The sequence below is a fragment of the Lepisosteus oculatus genome, chromosome 6, assembly GCF_040954835.1.
Source record: "Lepisosteus oculatus isolate fLepOcu1 chromosome 6, fLepOcu1.hap2, whole genome shotgun sequence".
Lineage (NCBI taxonomy): Eukaryota > Metazoa > Chordata > Actinopteri > Semionotiformes > Lepisosteidae > Lepisosteus > Lepisosteus oculatus.
This window is the reverse complement of record NC_090701.1, coordinates 42,133,195-42,152,889: the sequence shown is the minus strand read 5'-3', so window position 1 is coordinate 42,152,889 and position 19,695 is coordinate 42,133,195. Positions and strand designations below refer to the sequence as shown.

The following is a 19,695-nucleotide window of genomic DNA, read 5'->3' as shown; positions in this document are numbered from 1 at the left end:
CACTGGAATGTGCAACCAGACTTTTAAACTCTGAAACTGACTGACAGTGAACGTGTCCAAATACTTCAGGTTACTTGAAATCACTGGGTTGAACCTATCATACGATGATGTGATAATGTGACGATGTGAAATCTGTCTTGAATTGCACTAGTCATTCATATGAACTCCGTCATCAAAAATACAAATTGTTGGGACTGTAGTCTACACCTGTCCTGTAGCTGTCCTGATACGTCTACAGAGGCCTGGTAAATATATTTCTGACTGAAATGTATCGTGACAGCATGTGAAGGAGGAGTCTTCAGAGCGGAGAGCAGGTTACAGAAGGCAGAAGTGCAGTGGGAGCTCTGTTCCCCTGGGTCAGTGTGAGCTCTTCAGTCTTCAGTCTGTGTCTGTCGCTGTATTGGAGTCACACATACATTGAATACAATGAGCTTTATTCTGCTGTATGTCTGCTGGATTTCTGGTAAGAGCCCATTATTAGTAGCAGCTATAGTATTATTAATAAGGCTGATGATATTGTTAGTAGGGGCAGCAGTACTTATAGTAGTAATAGCACTCATTACATTTTATAAATTGTATGATATGTATTACTGTATTACTGTATGTTGGAGTATTTTGTGTTTGACTTTGCTTGTGGGTAGTTTCAGATTGATCATCACTTTCAGATACAAACGACCCCACCATTTAGAATAAAACATGTTCATATTTCAATTACAGGAAGTAAGAAAACTGCATGACAACACTGCAGTCTATTATTATACTTTTGTATTTAAATTAATCGGAAGGGCAGAAAATCATAAAAATATCACTTCTTTATGAGAAATTCTACTGTGATCTTTCCTGGAAGCGTCAGTCATTTTAGCCAGTTTGTTTTCTTACAGCAGTTAATCCTGATAGAGCTGTGCTTTGTAGAACAGATAGTGTCCTTCTAGCTCTCCGATGGTCTCCAAACGAACACCTGACTACTCCTCCAGTAGCTCCTTTCTTTTTCAAGACAATCCATCCCAGGGCCTTGAGCATAGGTGAGCTAGACGACTGCCAGGGGACCCCTCAATGTGCAGGACAACATATTCTTAATCAGCTTGTTCAAGTGTGAGTGAAAAATTCCTGCTGTTGATCATCCTAATGTAAACCCCGTCAAAAAAATGACCTATTATAATCGAGTACATAATGTTTCTGAAGTGCAGAAGCCTGCAGCTCCCATCTGGCAGCCCACTGAAGCTCAGCAGGAGGGAGCCTGGCCAGTTCCTGGAAAGCTAAGGTTGCTGCTGGAAGAGGTGTTAGTGGGGCCAGCAGGGGGCGCTCACCCTCCAGTCCATGTGGGTCCTAATGCCCCAGTATAGTGACGGGGACACTACACTGTAAAAAGTCGCCTTCCTGCGGATGAGACGTAAAACTGAGGTCCAGATTCTCTGTGGTCATTAAAAATCCCAGGGCGTTTCTCGAAAAGAGTAGGTACAGTATGTTACCCCAGGATCCTGGCCAAATTTCCCCCTGGTCTTTACCCATCATGGCCTCTGAATAATCCACATCTCTGAACTGGCTTCATCACTCTGCTCTCCACACTGAGAGCTGGTGTGTGTCATCCAGGTGGGGCTGCACACTGGGGGTGGTGGAGGAGGGGGTCCCCATTATCTGTAAAGCGCTTTGAGTGGAGTGTACAAGTGTAAGGAATTATTATTATTATTATTATTATTATTATTATTATTAAATTTGAAATTCTACAAGGGTAATTATCTTTTAACTTAGAACATTAACATTTTAAAAGTACCTAGGTAAAAAGCATTATTTCCAACAATTGTATTTAAAAAAATGCTAATCACAATAGACAAAATCTAAAACATAATGGTTAACAACTTGTTTTAAAGAAACTGTTTTAAAAAACACTGTAAACCCCATCTGTCCATCTTCTAGCTGCTTCATCTAATTCAGGGTCACGGGAGAGCTTGGACAGTAAAAACTCAACTGTGTGAAATTAGGAAATAATAAATGCAAGAAACAAACTAATTACATTTTTAGATATTACATTAAGTCTTCCATCTGTCATCAGCAATCAAATAAGCTCAATTGTTGGCCCTCCCGAGCACTTATTTCTTTCAAAATAAATATTTTGATTTTTCTTAGTATATTTACTTTTTCCATTATTTTATAATTAATATGTGAACCTGACAAATACATAAGCACCCTTTTTATCCTTTTAAACAAAAACACCCTTAAATGACTTGTCTAAGACAACCCTGGCCCTCAGATAATTACTGAGACTGATGGACAAAACAACACTGATACTGCAGTCAGAGTAATACAGTAAATTTGGAAATATAAATCAGAAATCAGTGAAATGTTATAAACTGAACTATCCCTAATGGCTACACCGTATTGCAAGCTTGGTTGATGCTTATTACTGCTGTTGCTTGTTGCAAAACCATGAGAACATTTCTCAGCTGGATTGAGAACTGGTCAGCGATGACAAGACACCACCTACTTCCCAGAGTGCAGTTCACTCGTGTACCAGAAGTATACCAGGAGCAAGAGAGGTGCCTTTTGCAAGGAGCCAGACTGTCAGTGATCTGTGCTGGGGCATCACTGCAAAGAGCTGAGCTACACTGAGGGCAGGTGTGAATCTCCTCTCCCACACGAGCTGGGTTCACCTGTACCTTCAGAGAACAGAAGGCCAGTCCACTTACTGTCAGCTGTCAGGTCCAGTAAGCAGCCTTGTGGTCAGAAAAGTCCAGAACATGTTTGCAGGCTGAAAGTGCAATAAAGAAGCAACAGGAAGTGTACAGTAGTTTAGGGGAAATACCAACAGAGGATGAGGTGAACTCAAAGGAGGTAACATTCTGCACAGGACCTCAGTGATGAATGACTGCTAAACCCATCATGACCACAGCTGTGATTCCCTCAGTGTAGCCCTGTCCAGCAGGAGTAATCTCATCCAACAGCAAACAGTCCTCCAGGTGACACTAGCAAGAGAGACAGAGGAAATCCACTTTCCACACAAAGATACTGTACACTCTTCTGGACTGAGAGAATCAGAGCCACCAGACTTTAAACAAATACAAATCTAGCAGAGATCATTATCAAAGAAGTGTTATATTCAGAGTCAGTACAGACAACCCTGGCACTCAGATAATTACCGAGACTGATGGACAAAACAACACTGATACTGCAGTCAGACTAAATAACTGACCAGAGCTCTGACTGTGTTCAGAGACACACTGATACTGCAGTCAGAGCTGCTGTTACAGACTAAATAACTGACCAGAGCTCTGACTGTGTTCAGAGACACACTGATACTGCAGTCAGAGCTGCTGTTACAGACTAAATAACTGACCAGAGCTCTGACTGTGTTCAGAGACACACTGATACTGCAGTCAGAGCTGCTGTTACAGACTAAATAACTGACCAGAGCTCTGACTGTGTTCAGAGACACACTGATACTGCAGTCAGAGCTGCTGTTACAGACTAAATAACTGACCAGAGCTCTGACTGTGTTCAGAGACACACTGATACTGCAGTCAGAGCTGCTATTACAGACTAAATAACTGACCAGAGCTCTGACTGTGTTCAGAGACACACTGATACTGCAGTCAGAGCTGCTGTTACAGACTAAATAACTGACCAGAGCTCTGACTGTGTTCAGAGACACACTGATACTGCAGTCAGAGCTGCTGTTACAGACTAAATAACTGACCAGAGCTCTCACTGTGTTCAAAGACACACTGATACTGCAGTCAGAGCTGCTAATACAGACTAAATAACTGACCAGGGCTCTCACTGTGTTCAGAGACACACTGATTTTAAAATTAAAAGTAAACTTTTGAGAAAAGATTCACACTGCCGATGAAGAGCCTCTTTGACTAAAAAGTCATTGAACTTCATACCTGTAGTATAAAATTTGTTCAAAGTTACGATGGTTTCAATAAAAAATATCAGGGATGTAATTTTATAATAGAGAGATACTGTTTTTGACTTTAATTAAAGCTGAACAGTCCCTCCTTCTCTCTCCTCCACAGGGACACATCTGTCTCCCACTCTGCAGCGGGAAGTGAAAGGCATTGTGGGAGAGTCTGTCACGTTTCCAAGTGTCCAAGTGTCACAGATCATAGATCTAATACAAGGAGATAGTGCTACTATCCGCACGGTTGCAGGAGTAATTAATGGGACGATAACTAACATTCAACCAGACTTCAAAGACAGAGTGACCTGGGACAATCAATCTGGATTCTTCCAAATCAGGGATCTGAGAACAAGTGACAGTGGGGTTTATACAGTGATGAGCCTGGGTACCCAGCAGACTTCCACAACCTTTAACCTGACAGTGTTCAGTGAGTATCCCCTGTATCCCCTGTGTGCATGAAATTCACTCTGAAAGAGTCCTGTCTCTAACAGTGTTTAACCTGACAGTGGTCAGTCAGTGAGTTGCTTGTGTCCACAGTGTTCTGTATTCTGTGTACAGAGCACCGCAGCTTTTTGTCAGCAGGTGAAGAATTAGGTCTGTACTGTCTGCTGTCTCTCTGCATTTCTCTGAGTTTACATTTCAGTTCATGTCTCTACAGACAGAGTGTCCAGACCTCAGGTGTCCAGAGTGATCAGAGTCTGTGAGAGCTGCTCTCTGTTGTGTTCTGTGAGTAACGGGAGAGAGGTGACCCTGTCCTGGCAGAGAGAGGGAGAGACACTGTCCCACACCAGCAACCCTGATCTCAACACCCCCCTGACTCTCCCTCTGGAGACAGAAGGACTCTCTCACTCCTACAGCTGTGTGGCCTCTAACCCAGTCAGCACTGAGACACTCCCAGTAGGACCTGAGGATCACTGCTTTGGTGAGATACTGTAGTTGAATAAAATTCGTGACAGTATCTGCCAGACTGTATCACTTTATTTCCCCTTTGTGCATTAAATTTACTGTGAAAGAATAATGTCTGAAACAGTGTTTAATGTGACAGTGGACAGGCAATGTCGCCATTGTGTCCACAGTGTTTAACCTGTCAGTGTCCAGTCAGGGTGTCATTTGTTTCCACAGAGTTTAACCTGACAGAGGACAGTAAGTGTCTCCCTTGTGTCCACAGTATGTAACCTGACAGTGGACAGTCAGGGTGTCCATAGTGTTTAATCTAACAGTGGTGTCACAGATGTCCAAAGGGACTGACCGTGGAGAGCAGGAGAGCGGAAAAAGACCCATATGCGTAGCGGCGGAACGGGAAAAAGGCCCGGGCTCATTAGTGCAAAGAGTTCAGGAGTGCCGTATAGAAACCTATGCCCTCAGGGAGCGGACGTGGGGAGACTTGGGGCTAGGCGGGTCTCAGGACATCCGAACGTCAATGCTGAGCGAGGACAGAGTGCAAGACCCGGAAATATAAAGCCCAAGGGAAAGAGAGGGACCGGAAGGACAGCAGGCAGGAAACTAGGGACAGGACAGAGTAGGATCGCCCCCTGGCTGCAGAGGGCGTGACAAGTGGACAGTCAGCATCTCCATTGTGTCCACAGTGTTTAACCTGATAGAAGACAGTCAGTGTCTCCATTGTGTCCACAGTTTTTAACCTGGTAGAGGACAGTCAGTGTCTCCATTGTGTCTACAGTGTTTAAACTGACAGTGGAAAGTCAGTATGTTCATTGTGTCCACAGTATTTAACCTGAAAGTGGACAGTCAGTGTGTCCACCGTGTTTAACTTGACAGAGGACAGTCAGCATCTCCATTGTTACTACCGTGTTTAACGCGACAGAGGACAGTAAGTGTCTCCATTGTGTCCACAGTGTTTAACCTGACAGAGGACAGTCAGTGTCTCCATTGTGTCCACAGTGTTTAACCTGACAGAGGACAGTCAGTGTCTCCATTGTGTCCAGTGCTTAATCTGACAATGGACAGTAAGTAGCCCCTGTATCCCCTGTGTGCACTAAATTGACTCTCCCTCTGGAGAAGGACTCTCTCACTCCTACAGCTGTGTGGCCTCTAACCCAGTCAGCACTGAGACACTCCCAGTCAGACCTGAGGAGCACTGCCTCGGTGAGATATGGTAGTTTATTAAAATTCATGACAGTAGCTGCCAGACTGTATCACTTCATTTCCCCTTTGTGCATTAAATTTACTGTGAAAGAATAATGTCTGAAACAGTGTTTAACGTGACAGTGGACAGGCAATGTCGCCATTGTGTCATCAGTGTTTAAATTAACAGTGGACAGTCATTGTCTCCATTGTGTCCACAGTGTTTAACCTGTCAGTGTCCAGTCAGGGTGTCATTTGTGTCCACAGAGTTTAACCTGACAGTCCATTGTGTCCAGTGTTTAACCTGACAGTGGACAGTCAATGTGTCCATAGTGTTTAACCTGATAGTGGACAGTCAGTGTCTCCATTGTGTCCACAGTATTTAACCCGACAGTGGACAGTCAGTGTGTTCATTGTGTCCACAGAGTTTTACCTGACAGAGGACAGTAAGTGTCTCCATTGTGTCCACAGAGTTTAACCTGACAGACTACAGTCAGTGTGTCCATTGTGTCCAGTGTTTAATCTGACAGTGGACAGTCAGTTTGTCCATAGTGTTTAACCTGATAGTGGACAGTCAGTGTCTCCATTGTGTTCACACTGTTTAACCTGACAGAGGACAGTAAGTGTCTACATTGTGTCCACAGAGTTTAACCTGACAGAGGACAGTCAGTGTTTCCATTGTGTCCAAGATTTAACCTGACATTGGACAGTCAGTGTGTCCTTTGTGTCCACAGTGTTTAACTTCTCAGAAAACAGTCAGTTTGTCCATTGTGTCCAGTGTTTAATCTGACAGTGGACAGTCAGTTTGTCCACCGTGTTTAAACTGACAGAGGACAGTAAGTGTCTCCATTGTGTCCCCTGTGTGCATGAAAATCAGTCTGACAGAATCCTGTCTCTTACAGTGTTTAAGCTATGCATCACTTGTGTCCACAGTGTTGTGTATTCTGTGTACAGAGCACTGCAGCAATTTGTCAGCAGGTCCAGAATTGGGTCTGTACTGTCTGCTGTTGTCTCTCTGCAGACAGAGTTTACAGTTCAGGTCATGTCTCTACAGACAGAGTGTCCAAACCTCAGGTGTCCAGAGTGTCTCAGGTCAGTGAGAGCTGCTCTCTGCTGTGCTCTGTGAGTAACGGGAGAGAGGTGACCCTGTCTTGGCAGAGAGAGGGAGAGACACTGTCCCACACCAGCAACCCCGATCTCAACACCCCCCTGACTCTCCCTCTGGAGACAGAAGGACTCTCTCACTCCTACAGCTGTGTGGCCTCTAACCCAGTCAGCACTGAGACACTCCCAGTCAGACCTGAGGATCACTGCTTTGGTAAGATACTGGAGTCAAATAAACTTTTCGACAGTAGCTGCCACACTTGAGTCACTTGATTTCTTATTTTGTCTGGAGTGTATTAACTGCTCTCTCTCAGTGCAGTGTTAATGTCCTGTAGTGTCCAGTCAGTGTGTCTGGACTGTATTAACCCCTCTCTCTCAGTGCAGTGTTAATGTCCTGTAGTGTCCAGTCAGTGTGTCTGTGCTGTATTAACCCCTCTCTCTCAGTGCAGTGTTAATGTCCTGTAGTGTTGTGTATTACTCTCTCTCTCTGCTGTTTCACAGGTACTGGGAGCAGTGGGAGTGTGATTTTAGCAGTTGTGCACTTTGTAACTGTGTCAGTGTTCGGAGTGCTGACTGTGTTTGCAGTCCTGGCTGTGATTAGGAATGAGCTCATCCTGAAGAGGCTGACAGAGTGAGAGGCAGGCAAGTGTATTACAGGCTCTGGAGTTTGTCTTGAGTTTGGAGGGTCCTCACCTCTAGTTCAGTCTTTACCCTCTATGGGTACTCTAGTCGCAGCAGTCCACTGCCGAGACCCTCCACTGCTCTGGAGAGTGATGGAAGAGGAGCTGTGTGTGCTGACTGCCCCCTTTCCCCTCAGGATACTGCGCAGTGTGTGCTGGACTGCTCTGTGTCCAATGATGTCCACTGATATATTGCTCTGTCTTTGTGTGTTTACTGCAGGACAGAGGAAAGAGAAGTGAAAATCACAGAACACCTAAAAAACAAAAGCAAAAAACAACAAAACAAAAAATGGAATTGAACACAGTGTTGGACCCTGGATTCAGTTCCTGGGATGCTATCTGTGTGGAGCTTGTGTGTTAGCCCAGTGTTCCCACAGCCCAAAGACATACTGGGAGGCTAATTTGCCTCTGTGTGTCTGCCCTACAGTGGACTGGTGTCCTATCCTGCTCTGTGCCTGTTGCTTGCTGGGACGGGCTCCAGTCCCCTCGACCCTGAGTCACTTTACAAGCAAGCGTTACAGTGTGTATTATCTCCTGCCTCACTAAGCTGTAATATTTCACTTGTGTATGTAATTTGCTTATGTTCATTGTTTGAGTAATTCAATCTCTTTTGAAATAAATGGTTTGATAACTTGACTGGAGTTTTATTACAGTCTGATACATAACAGGGGTTTAAGATCTAGAGTTTGTTATAATATACTTGTACAGCACAAGTAGATACAGACCCACCGTAGTGTGAGATTACAATTCCAGAGACAGAGGGAAGAGGAGAATCAAATAGACTATTCAGATTCAGGAACCAGGAGTTTCTGAATCTGTGGGGGTCAGACTCCTGTACAGATCAAACCTAACTCCATAACCCCATGGTGTTGTGAGACACCCAGTGGCGATGTGACTGGGAGACTCACAGTGGGGTGAGAGTAGGGTCCTCTCAGGCTGTAGACAATGTCTGGGAACCTCTCACTGTCTTTTCTCAGAGTCTCTGTAAGACAAGCAAACCTGAGCTGATGGGGTTTGTGTTGAACTTCATCACCTTTCAATTGTTCAGGTTTAGACCTGTTCTGATTGGTGTTAAATGTGTCAAACTGTAGAGGAGAGGCAGTGGGTCAGATACGGATCATAAACTCTTGGTTAGACGTATCGAGACGAGCGCTCCTGGCTGGGCTACAGGGTGGGGAAATACAGGCTGATGGACAGTTTTATTGCCCTGTTCATCACAGCGGGGTGAGCTAGTGACAGAGCTGGTAAGAGCAAGAGAGGCAGAGAGAGAGAGCAGACATACTCAGGACTCAGAGGTGAGAAAGAGAGGAGCTTTATAGAGGGAAACAGAGTGAATCTGGGGTAAAAGGAGAGATTTTTGTGCCAGTTGTCAGACGTCAGGAATTGTTGTGGAGTTTGCATCACTGTTAAGCACTATCATTTATTTGAAAGGTTACAATAATTAAACTGTTAAAGTTAGCATTATCTACAGTACAGAGAAAAAGGCGTGTCAGTTTCCCATAATCGTCACTGGAGGGTATGAGACTGGAGTGCCTCTTCTGTCCAGCAGCAGTAACAGCTGATAAAGGGTCACTGAACGCTTCGAATTTGTAATTTTCCAAATCGACAGTCCTTTCTCAGGTTCAATAGCTTCAGACATGAATTTCAAGCCCTTTACGTGCGTCCACATTGCAGTTCTTACTGAAGTTCTTAATCAGGTAAGTGCGATGGACTTTTTGCAATCTGTCTCTAAGTAAGAGTAGATCTATGCTTTCCCAGGATCACTGTTGGGGTGCATATTAACATGAGCAGGGACAAATGGAACTGCTGGTGTCATGATACCGTAACACTGAGCTCAGATCAGTGAGACAGAGCCCTGCTGGAGGAATCAGAGACTCATGTCTGGTCTGGACTGCAGTGTTGACCTGTTTGAGATCTTTAACCTCATCCAAAGCGGCCTTCGGTCTCTCTCTAATCTCTCTCCCTTCCCTCTGAAGCTGACCTCTTCCATTACTTGCCTCAATTCAACCATATTTCTTTGAGTCCTCAAATCTTAGGAAGAACTTTTTCTGAAGGACAGTACATCCCATTTTTGTCAGTGTCTCATTTCATACCTCACAATAATATTCTTTTCATTTTTCAGTTCCTGATGTTCGATATTCATTGGGATTAACATGCTTGGTCTGGCGAGGTTTCATGATGACGCTGGAGGTCCCAGAGATGAAAACATCTAGAGCTGAGTGAAAAAGACAAGTGCACCAGTTCTAGAGCAGCAATACATGTTCACCCACATTTTGCTCAGAAATGGTGTTGTTTAACAGAAGCTCAGGAGAAGGTCAAATGTTATCATTGTTTCTACACATCTTTTCTAGCTGCCCTCCCTCCACCCAGCCACACCCCTGCAGCAGCTCCCTGTTGAGTAGGGTTGGGACGGTGTTGCTGATATTACAGCCAGTGCTGTCATTTCTTCACCCAGGTGGGTTAATCCCAGAGTCGGCTATCCCTACCTCTCTACTATCTCTTTATATTGTACTGACTACTGAGAATGACAGAACTACTAAAATACAAAAATGACAAAGAAGAGTTTTGGAACAAAGGTTTAAGACAGGTGTGACTAAGACAAACCTTCAGCAGAGCGACAGAGAGGTTAAAGTGTGGAGGAAGATGCTCCAGTGTCACCTCCTCCTCTGTGCAGCCTGGTGGAGCTCATATCATGGCCTGGACACACATGGCTGCTTCTGGGCTTGACTCTCTCATCTTTATTGATCATGTAAGGAACGATGGCAGTGTTAAGGACCCTAAGCAGAATCCTCTGAACTCTAAAGTACCAGCAGGAGTTTATCCCAAAATGTGGGTCAGGAGGTCAGGGTAAAAAAACAGTAAATACATAATAACCAAGTAGAGATTCAAGGCAGAGACAAAGCCAGGGGTCAGAACCAAAAACCTAGAAATCTTGGGGAACGGGGAACAGGGAATGGGGAACGGTGCAGCTCTAGCTTGGTGAAACCCGACACTGAGCAAGGAGTGGTGTGTCAGGCTGGTTAAAGTAGGCAGGTAGAAGGTGTGTCTGATTATTTAATTGGAAACGGCACTGGAATGTGCAACCAGACTTTTAAACTCTGAAACTGACTGACAGTGAACGTGTCCGAATACTTCAGGTTACTTGAAATCACTGGGTTGAACCTATCGTACGATGATGTGATAATGTGACGATGTGAAATCTGTCTTGAATTGCACTAGTCATTCATATGAATTCCGTCATCAAAAATACAAATTGTTGGGTCTGTAGTCTACACCTGTCCTGTAGCTGTCCTTATACGTCTACAGAGGCCTGGTAAATATATTTCTGACTGAAATGTATCGTGACAGCATGTGAAGGAGGAGTCTTCAGAGCGGAGAGCAGGTTACAGAAGGCAGAAGTGCAGTGGGAGCTCTGTTCCCCTGGGTCAGTGTGAGCTCTTCAGTCTTCAGTCTGTGTCTGTCGCTGTATTGGAGTCACACATACGTTGAATACAATGAGCTTTATTCTGCTGTATGTCTGCTGGATTTCTGGTAAGAGCCCATTATTATTAGTAGCAGCTATAGTATTATTAATAAGGCTGATGATATTGTTAGTAGGGGCAGCAGTACTGATAGTAGTAATAGCACTCATTACATTTTATAAATTGTATTCTATGTATTACTGTATTACTGTATGTTGGAGTATTTTGTGTTTGACTTTGCTTGTGGGTAGTTTCAGATTGATCATCACTTACAGATACAAACGACCCCACCATTTAGAATAAAACATGTTCATATTTCAATTACAGGAAGTAAGAAAACTGCATGACAACACTGCAGTCTATTATTATACTTTTGTATTTAAATTAATCGGAAGGGTAGAAAATCATTAAAATATCACTTCTTTACGAGAAATTCTACTGTGATCTTTCCTGGAAGCTTCAGTCATTTTAGCCAGTTTGTTTTCTTACAGCAGTTAATCCTGATAGAGCTGTGCTTTGTAGAACAGATAGTGTCCGTCTAGCTCTCCGATTGTCTCCAAACGAACACCTGACTACTCCTCCAGTAGCTCCTTTCTTTTTCAAGACAATCCATCCCAGGGCCTTGAGCATAGGTGAGCCAGACGACCGCCAGGGGACCCCTCAATGTGCAGCACAACATATTCTTAATCAGCTTGTTCAAGTGTGAGTGAAAAATTCCTGCTGTTGATCATCCTAATGTAAACCCCGTCAAAAAAATGACCTATTATAATCGAGTACATAATGTTTCTGAAGTGCAGAAACCTGCAGCTCCCATCTGGCAGCCCACTGAAGCTCAGCAGGAGGGAGCCTGGCCAGTTCCTGGAAAGCTAAGGTTGCTGCTGGAAGAGGTGTTAGTGGGGCCAGCAGGGGGCGCTAACCCTACAGTCCATGTGGGTCCTAATGCCCCAGTATAGTGACGGGGATACTACACTGTAAAAAGTCGCCTTCCTGCGGATGAGACGTAAAACTGAGGTCTAGATTCTCTGTGGTCATTAAAAATCCCAGGGCGTTTCTCGAAAAGAGTAGGTATGTTACCCCAGGATCCTGGCCAAATTTCCCCCTGGTCTTTACCCATCATGGCCTCCGAATAGTCCCCACCTCTGAACTGGCTTCATCACTCTGCTCTCCACACTGAGAGCTGGTGTGTGTCATCCAGGTGGGGCTGCACACTGGGGGTGGTGGAGGAGGGGGTCCCCATTATCTGTAAAGCACTTTGAGTGGAGTGTCCAGAAAAGTGCTGTACAAGTGTAAGGAATTATTATTATTATTATTATTATTATTATTATTATTATTATTATTATTAAATTTGAAATTCTACAAGGGTAACTATCTTTAACTTAGAACATTAACATTTTAAAAGTACCTAGGTAAAAAGCATTATTTCCAACAATTGTATTTAAAAAAAGGCTAATCACAATAGACAAAATCTAAAACAATGGTTAACAACTTGTTTTAAAAAAACTGTTTTAAAAAAACACTGTAAACCCCATCTGTCCATCTTCTAGCTGCTTCATCTAATTCAGGGTCACGGGAGAGCTTGGACAGTAAAAACTCAACTGTGTGAAATAAGGAAATAATAAATGCAAGAAACAAACTAATTACATTTTTAGATATTACATTAAGTCTTCCATCTGTCATCAGCAATCAACTAAGCTCAATTGTTGGCCCTCCCGAGCATCTATTTCTTTCAAAATAAATATTTTGATTTTTCTTAGTATATTTACTTTTTCCATTATTTTATAATTAATATGTGAACCCGACAAATACATAAGCACCCTTTTTATCCTTTTAAAGAAAAACACCCTTAAATGACTTGTCTAAGACAACCCTGGCCCTCAGATAATTACTGAGACTGATGGACAAAACAACACTGATACTGCAGTCAGAGTAATACAGTAAATTTGGAAATATAAATCAGAAATCAGTGAAATGTTATAAACTGAACTATTCCTAATGGCTACACCGTATTGCAAGCTTGGTTGATGCTTATTACTGCTGTTGCTAGTTGCAAAACCATGAGAACATTTCTCAGCTGGATTGAGAACTGGTCAGCGATGACAAGACACCACCTACTTCCCAGAGTGCAGTTCACTCGTGTACCAGAAGTATACCAGGAGCAAGAGAGGTGCCTTTTGCAAGGAGCCAGACTGTCAGTGATCTGTGCTGGGGCATCACTGCAAAGAGCTGAGCTATACTGAGGGCAGGTGTGAATCTCCTCTCCCACACGAGCTGAGTTCACCTGTACCTTCAGAGAACAGAAGGCCAGTCCACTTACTGTCAGCTGTCAGGTCCAGTAAGCAGCCTTGTGGTCAGAAAAGTCCAGAACATGTTTGCAGGTTGAAAGTGCAATAAAGAAGCAACAGGAAGTGTACAGTAGTTTAGGGGAAATACCAACAGAGGATGAGGGGAACTCAAAGGAGGTAACATTCTGCACAGGACCTCAGTGATGAATGACTGTTAAACCCATCATGACACAGCTGTGATACCCTCAGTGTAGCCCTGTCCAGCAGGAGTAATCTCATCCAACAGCAAACAGTCCTCCAGGTGACACTAGCAAGAGAGACAGAGGAAATCCACTTTCCACACAAAGATACTGTACACTCTTCTGGACTGAGAGAATCAGAGCCACCAGACTTTAAACAAATACAAATCTAGCAGAGATCATTATCAAAGAAGTGTTACATTCAGAGTCAGTACAGACAACCCTGGCACTCAGATAATTACCGAGACTGATGGAGAAAACAACACTGATACTGCAGTCAGAGCTGCTGTTACAGACTAAATAACTGACCAGAGCTCTCACTGTGTTCAGAGACACACTGATACTGCAGTCAGAGCTGCGATTACAAACTAAATAACTGACCAGAGCTCTGACTGTGTTCAGAGACACACTGATACTGCAGTCAGAGCTGCTATTACAGACTAAATAACTGACCAGAGCTCTCACTGTGTTCAGAGACACACTGATACTGCAGTCAGAGCTGCTAATGCAGACTAAATAACTGACCAGGGGTCTCACTGTGTTCAGAGACACACTGATTTTAAAATGAAAAGTAAACTTTTGAGAAAAGATTCACACTGCCGATGTAGAGCCTCTTTGACTAAAAAGTCATTGAACTTCATACCTGTAGTATAAAATTTGTTCAAAGTTACGATGGTTTCAATAAAAAATATCAGGGATGTAATTTTATAATAGAGAGATATTGTTTTTGACTTTAATTAAAGCTGAACAGTCCCTCCTTCTCTCTCCTCCACAGGGACACATCTGTCTCCCACTCTGCAGCGGGAAGTAAAAGGCATTGTGGGAGAGTCTGTCACGTTTCCAAGTGTCCAAGTGTCACAGTTCATAGATCTAAAACAAGGAGATAGTGCTACTGTCCGCACGGTTGCAGGAGTATTTAATGGGTCGATAACTATCACTCAACCAGACTTCAAAGACAGAGTGACCTGGGACAATCAATCTGGATTCTTCCAAATCTGGGATCTGAGAACAAATGACAGTGGGGCTTATACAGTGATGAGCCTGGGTACCCAGAAGAATTCCACCTTTAACCTGACAGTGTTCAGTGAGTATCCCCTGTATCCCCTGTGTGCATGAAATTCACTCTGAAAGAGTCCTGTCTCTAACAGTGTTTAACCTGACAGTGGTCAGTCAGTGTGTTGCTTGTGTCTACAGTGTTCTGTATTCTGTACAGAGCACCGCAGCTTTTTGTCAGCAGGTCCAGACCTGGGTCTGTACTGTCTGCTGTTGTCTCTCTGCAGACAGAGTTTACATTTCAGTTCATGTCTCTACAGACAGAGTGTCCAAGCCTCAGGTGTCCAGAGTGTCCCAGGGCAGTGAGAGCTGCTCTCTGCTGTGCTCTGTGAGTAACGGGAGAGAGGTGACCCTGTCCTGGCAGAGAGAGGGAGAGACACTCAACCACACCAGCAACCCTGATCTCAACACCCCCCTGACTCTCCCTCTGGAGACAGAAGGACTCTCTCACTCCTACAGCTGTGTGGCCTCTAACCCAGTCAGCAATGAGACACTCCCAGTCAGACCTGAGGAGCACTGCTTTGGTGAGATATGGTAGTTGAATAAAATTCGTGACAGTATCTGCCAGACTGTATCACTTTATTTCCCCTTAGTGCATTAAATTTACTGTGAAAGAATAATGTCTGAAACAGTGTTTAATGTGACAGTGGACAGGCAATGTCGCCATTGTGTCCACAGTGGTTAAATTAACAGTGGACAATCAGTGTGTCCATTGTGTCCACAGTGTTTAACCTGTCAGTGTCCAGTCAGGGTGTCATTTGTGTCCACAGTGTTTAACCTGTCAGTGTCCAGTCAGGGTGTCATTTGTGTCCACAGTGTTTAACCTGTCAGTGTCCAGTCAGGGTGTCATTTGTTTCCAAATGAGTATAACCTGACAGAGGACAGTAAGTGTCTCCCTTGTGTCCACAGTATGTAACCTGACAGTGGACAGTCAGGGTGTCCATAGTGTTTAATCTAACAGTGGTGTCACGGATGTCCAAAGGGACTGACCGTGGAGAGCAGGAGAGCGGAAAAAGACCCATATGCGTAGCGGCGGAACGGGAAAAAGGCCCGGGCTCATTAGTGCAAAGAGTTCAGGAATGCCGTATAGAAACCTGTGCCCTCAAGGAGCGGACGTGGGGCACCCTGGTGCTAGGCAGGTCTCAAGACATCCGAACGTCAATGCTGAGCCAGGACAGAGTGCAAGACCCGGAAATATAAAGCCCAAGGGAAAGAGAGGGACCGGAAGGACAGCAGGCAGGAAACTAGGGACAGGACAGAGAAGGAGCGCCCTCTGGCTGCAGAGGGCGTGACAAGTGGACAGTCAGCATCTCCATTGTGTCCACAGTGTTTAACCTGATAGAGGACAGTCAGTGTGTCCATTGTGTCCACAGTGTTTAACCTGGTAGAGGACAGTCAGTGTCTCCATTGTGTCCACAGTGTTTAAACTGACAGTGGAAAGTCAGTATGTTCATTGTGTCCACAGTATTTAACCTGAAAGTGGACAGTCAGTGTGTCCACCGTGTTTAACTTGACAGAGTACAGTCAGCATCTCCATTGTTACTACTGTTTTTAACGCGACAGAGGACAGTAAGTGTCTCCATTGTGTCCACAGTTTTTAACCTGACAGAGGACAGTCAGTGTCTCCATTGTGTCCACAGTGTTTAACCTGACAGAGGACAGTCAGTGTCTCCATTGTGTCCAGTGCTTAATCTGACAATGGACAGTAAGTAGCCCCTGTATCCCCTGTGTGCACTAAATTGACTCTGAAAGAGTCCTGTCTCTTACAGTGTTTAACCTGACAGTGGTCAGTCAGTATATCACTTGTGTCCACAGTGTTGTGTATTCTGTGTACAGAGCACCGCAGCTTTTTGTCAGCAGGTCCAGAACTGGGTCTGTACTGTCTGCTGTTGTCTCTCTGCAGACAGAGTTTACATTTCAGGTCATGTCTCTACAGATAGAGTGTCTAAACCCCAAGTAAACAGAATGATCAGAGTCAGTGAGAGCTGCTCTCTTCTGTGCTCTGTGAGTAACGGGAGAGAGGTGACCCTGTCCTGGCAGAGAGAGGGAGGGACACTGTCCCACACCAGCAACCCTGATCTCAACACCCCCCTGACTCTCCCTCTGGAGACAGAAGGACTCTCTCACTCCTACAGCTGTGTGGCCTCTAACCCAGTCAGCACTGAGACACTCCCAGTCAGACCTGAGGAGCACTGCCTCGGTGAGACACGGTAGTTTATTATAATTCATGACAGTAGCTGCCAGACTGTATCACTTCATTTCCCCTTTGTGCATTAAATTTACTGTGAAAGAATAATGTCTGAAACAGTGTTTAATGTGACAGTGGACAGGCAATGTCGCCATTGTGTCCACAGTGGTTAAATTAACAGTGGACAGTCATTGTCTCCATTGTGTCCACAGTGTTTAACCTGTCAGTGTCCAGTCAGGGTGTCATTTGTGTCCACAGAGTTTAACCTGACAGTCCATTGTGTCCAGTGTTTAACCTGACAGTGGACAGTCAGTCTGTCCATAGTGTTTAACCTGATAGTGGACAGTCAGTGTCTCCATTGTGTCCACAGTATTTAACCCGACAGTGGACAGTCAGTGTGTTCATTGTGTCCACAGAGTTTTACCTGACAGAGGACAGTAAGTGTCTCCATTGTGTCCACAGAGTTTAACCTGACAGACTACAGTCAGTGTGTCCATTGTGCCCAGTGTTTAATCTGACAGTGGACAGTCAGTTTGTCCATAGTGTTTAACCTGATAGTGGACAGTCAGTGTCTCCATTGTGTTCACACTGTTTAACCTGACAGAGGACAGTAAGTGTCTACATTGTGTCCACAGAGTTTAACCTGACAGAGGACAGTCAGTGTGTCCATTGTGTCCAAGATTTAACCTGACATTGGACAGTCATTGTGTCCTTTGTGTCCACAGTGTTTAACCTCTCAGAAAACAGTCAGTTTGTCCATTGTGTCCAGTGTTTAATCTGACAGTGGACAGTCAGTTTGTCCACCGTGTTTAAACTGACAGAGGACAGTAAGTGTCTCCATTGTGTCTCCTGTGTGGATGAAAATCAGTCTGACAGAATCCTGTCTCTTACAGTGTTTAAGCTATGCATCACTTGTGTCCACAGTGTTGTGTATTCTGTGTACAGAGCACTGCAGCAATTTGCCAGCAGGTCCAGAATTGGGTCTGTACTGTCTGCTGTTGTCTCTCTGTAGACAGAGTTTACAGTTCAGGTCATGTCTCTACAGATAGAGTGTCCAAACCTCAGGTGTCCAGAGTGTCCCAGGGCAGTGAGAGTTGCTCTCTGCTGTGCTCTGTGAGTAACGGGAGAGAGGTGACCCTGTCCTGGCAGAGAGAGGGGAAGACACTCAACCACACCAGCAACCCTGATCTCAACACCCCCCTGACTCTCCCTCTGGAGACAGAAGGACTCTCTCACTCCTACAGCTGTGTGGCCTCTAACCCAGTCAGCAATGAGACACTCCCAGTCAGACCTGAGGATCACTGCTTTGGTAAGATACTGTAGTCAAATAAACTTTTCGACAGTAGCTGCCTCACTTGAGTCACTTGATTTCTTATTTTGTCTGGAGTGTATTAACTGCTCTCTCTCTCAGTGCAGTGTTAATGTCCTGTAGTGTCCAGTCAGTGTGTCTGGACTGTATTAACCCCTCTCTCAGTGCAGTGTTACTGTCCTGTAGTGTCCAGTCAGTGTGTCTGGACTGTATTAACCCCTCTCTCTCAGTGCAGTGTTAATGTAGTGTAGTGTCCAGTCAGTGTGTCTGGACTGTATTAACCCCTCTCTCTCAGTGCAGTGTTAATGTCCTGTAGTGTTGTGTATTACTCTCTCTCTCTGCTGTTTCACAGGTACTGGGAGCAGTGGGAGTGTGATTTTAGCAGTTGTGCACTTTGTAACTGTTTCAGTGTTCGGAGTGCTGACTGTGTTCGCAGTCCTGGCTGTGATTAGGAATGAGCTCATCCTGAAGAGGCTGACAGAGTGAGAGGCAGGCAAGTGTATTACAGGCTCTGGAGTTTGTCTTGAGTTTGGAGGGTCCTCACCTCTAGTTCAGTCTTTACCCTCTATAGGTACTCTAGTCGCAGCAGTCCACTGCTGAGACCCTCCACTGCTCTGGAGAGTGATGGAAGAGGAGCTGTGTGTGCTGACTGCCCCCTTTCCCCTCAGGATACTGCGCAGTGTGTGCTGGACTGCTCTGTGTCCAATGATGTCCACTGATATATTGCTCTGTCTTTGTGTGTTTACTGCAGGACAGAGGAAAGAGAAGTGAAAATCCACCCATTATATCGCAGAACACTTAAAAAACAAAAGCAAAAAACAACAAAACAACAAATGGAATTGAACAGTGTTGGACCCTGGATTCAGTTCCTGGGATGCTATCTGTGTGGAGCTTGTGTGTTAGTCCAGTGTTCCCACAGCCCAAAGACATACTGGGAGGCTAATTTGCCTCTGTGTGTCTGCCTTACTGTGGACTGGTGTCCTATCCTGCTCTGTGCCCGTTGCTTGCTGGGACGGGCTCCAGTCCCCACGACCCTGAGTCACTTTACAAGCAAACGTTACAGTGTGTATTATCTCCTGCCTCACTAAGCTGTAATATTTAACTTGTGTGTGTAATTTGCTTATGTTCATTGTTTGAGTAATTCAATCTCTTTTGAAATAAATGGTTTGATAACTTGACTGGAGTTTTATTACAGTCTGATACGTAACAGTGGTTTGAGATCTAGAGTTTATTATAATATACTTGAACAGCACAAGTAGATACAGACCCACAGTAGTGTGAGATTACAATTCCAGAGACAGAGGGAAGAGGAGACATCAAACAGACTATTCAGATTCAGGAACCAGGAGTCTCTGAATCTGTGGGGGTCAGACTCCTGTACAGACCAAACCTAACTCCA

The 19,695-nt window shown here is 44.6% G+C and overlaps 1 protein-coding gene across 1 annotated transcript; it reads left to right on the top strand.

Annotated features, from left to right (window-relative positions):
• The first annotated feature begins 357 nt into the window (after nt 1-357).
• On the top strand, nt 358-19,474 carry LOC138239461 (neural cell adhesion molecule 1-like). Its single transcript, XM_069191667.1, has 10 exons — nt 358-463; nt 4,014-4,325; nt 4,557-4,820; nt 5,918-6,001; nt 7,035-7,298; nt 15,060-15,323; nt 16,736-16,999; nt 18,033-18,296; nt 18,649-18,789; nt 19,048-19,474. Exons 1-9 carry the CDS (start codon nt 427-429, stop codon nt 18,780-18,782), a joined length of 1,887 nt encoding a protein of 628 aa, XP_069047768.1. The 5' UTR covers nt 358-426; the 3' UTR covers nt 18,783-18,789; nt 19,048-19,474.
• Nucleotides 19,475-19,695: the final 221 nt, after the last annotated feature.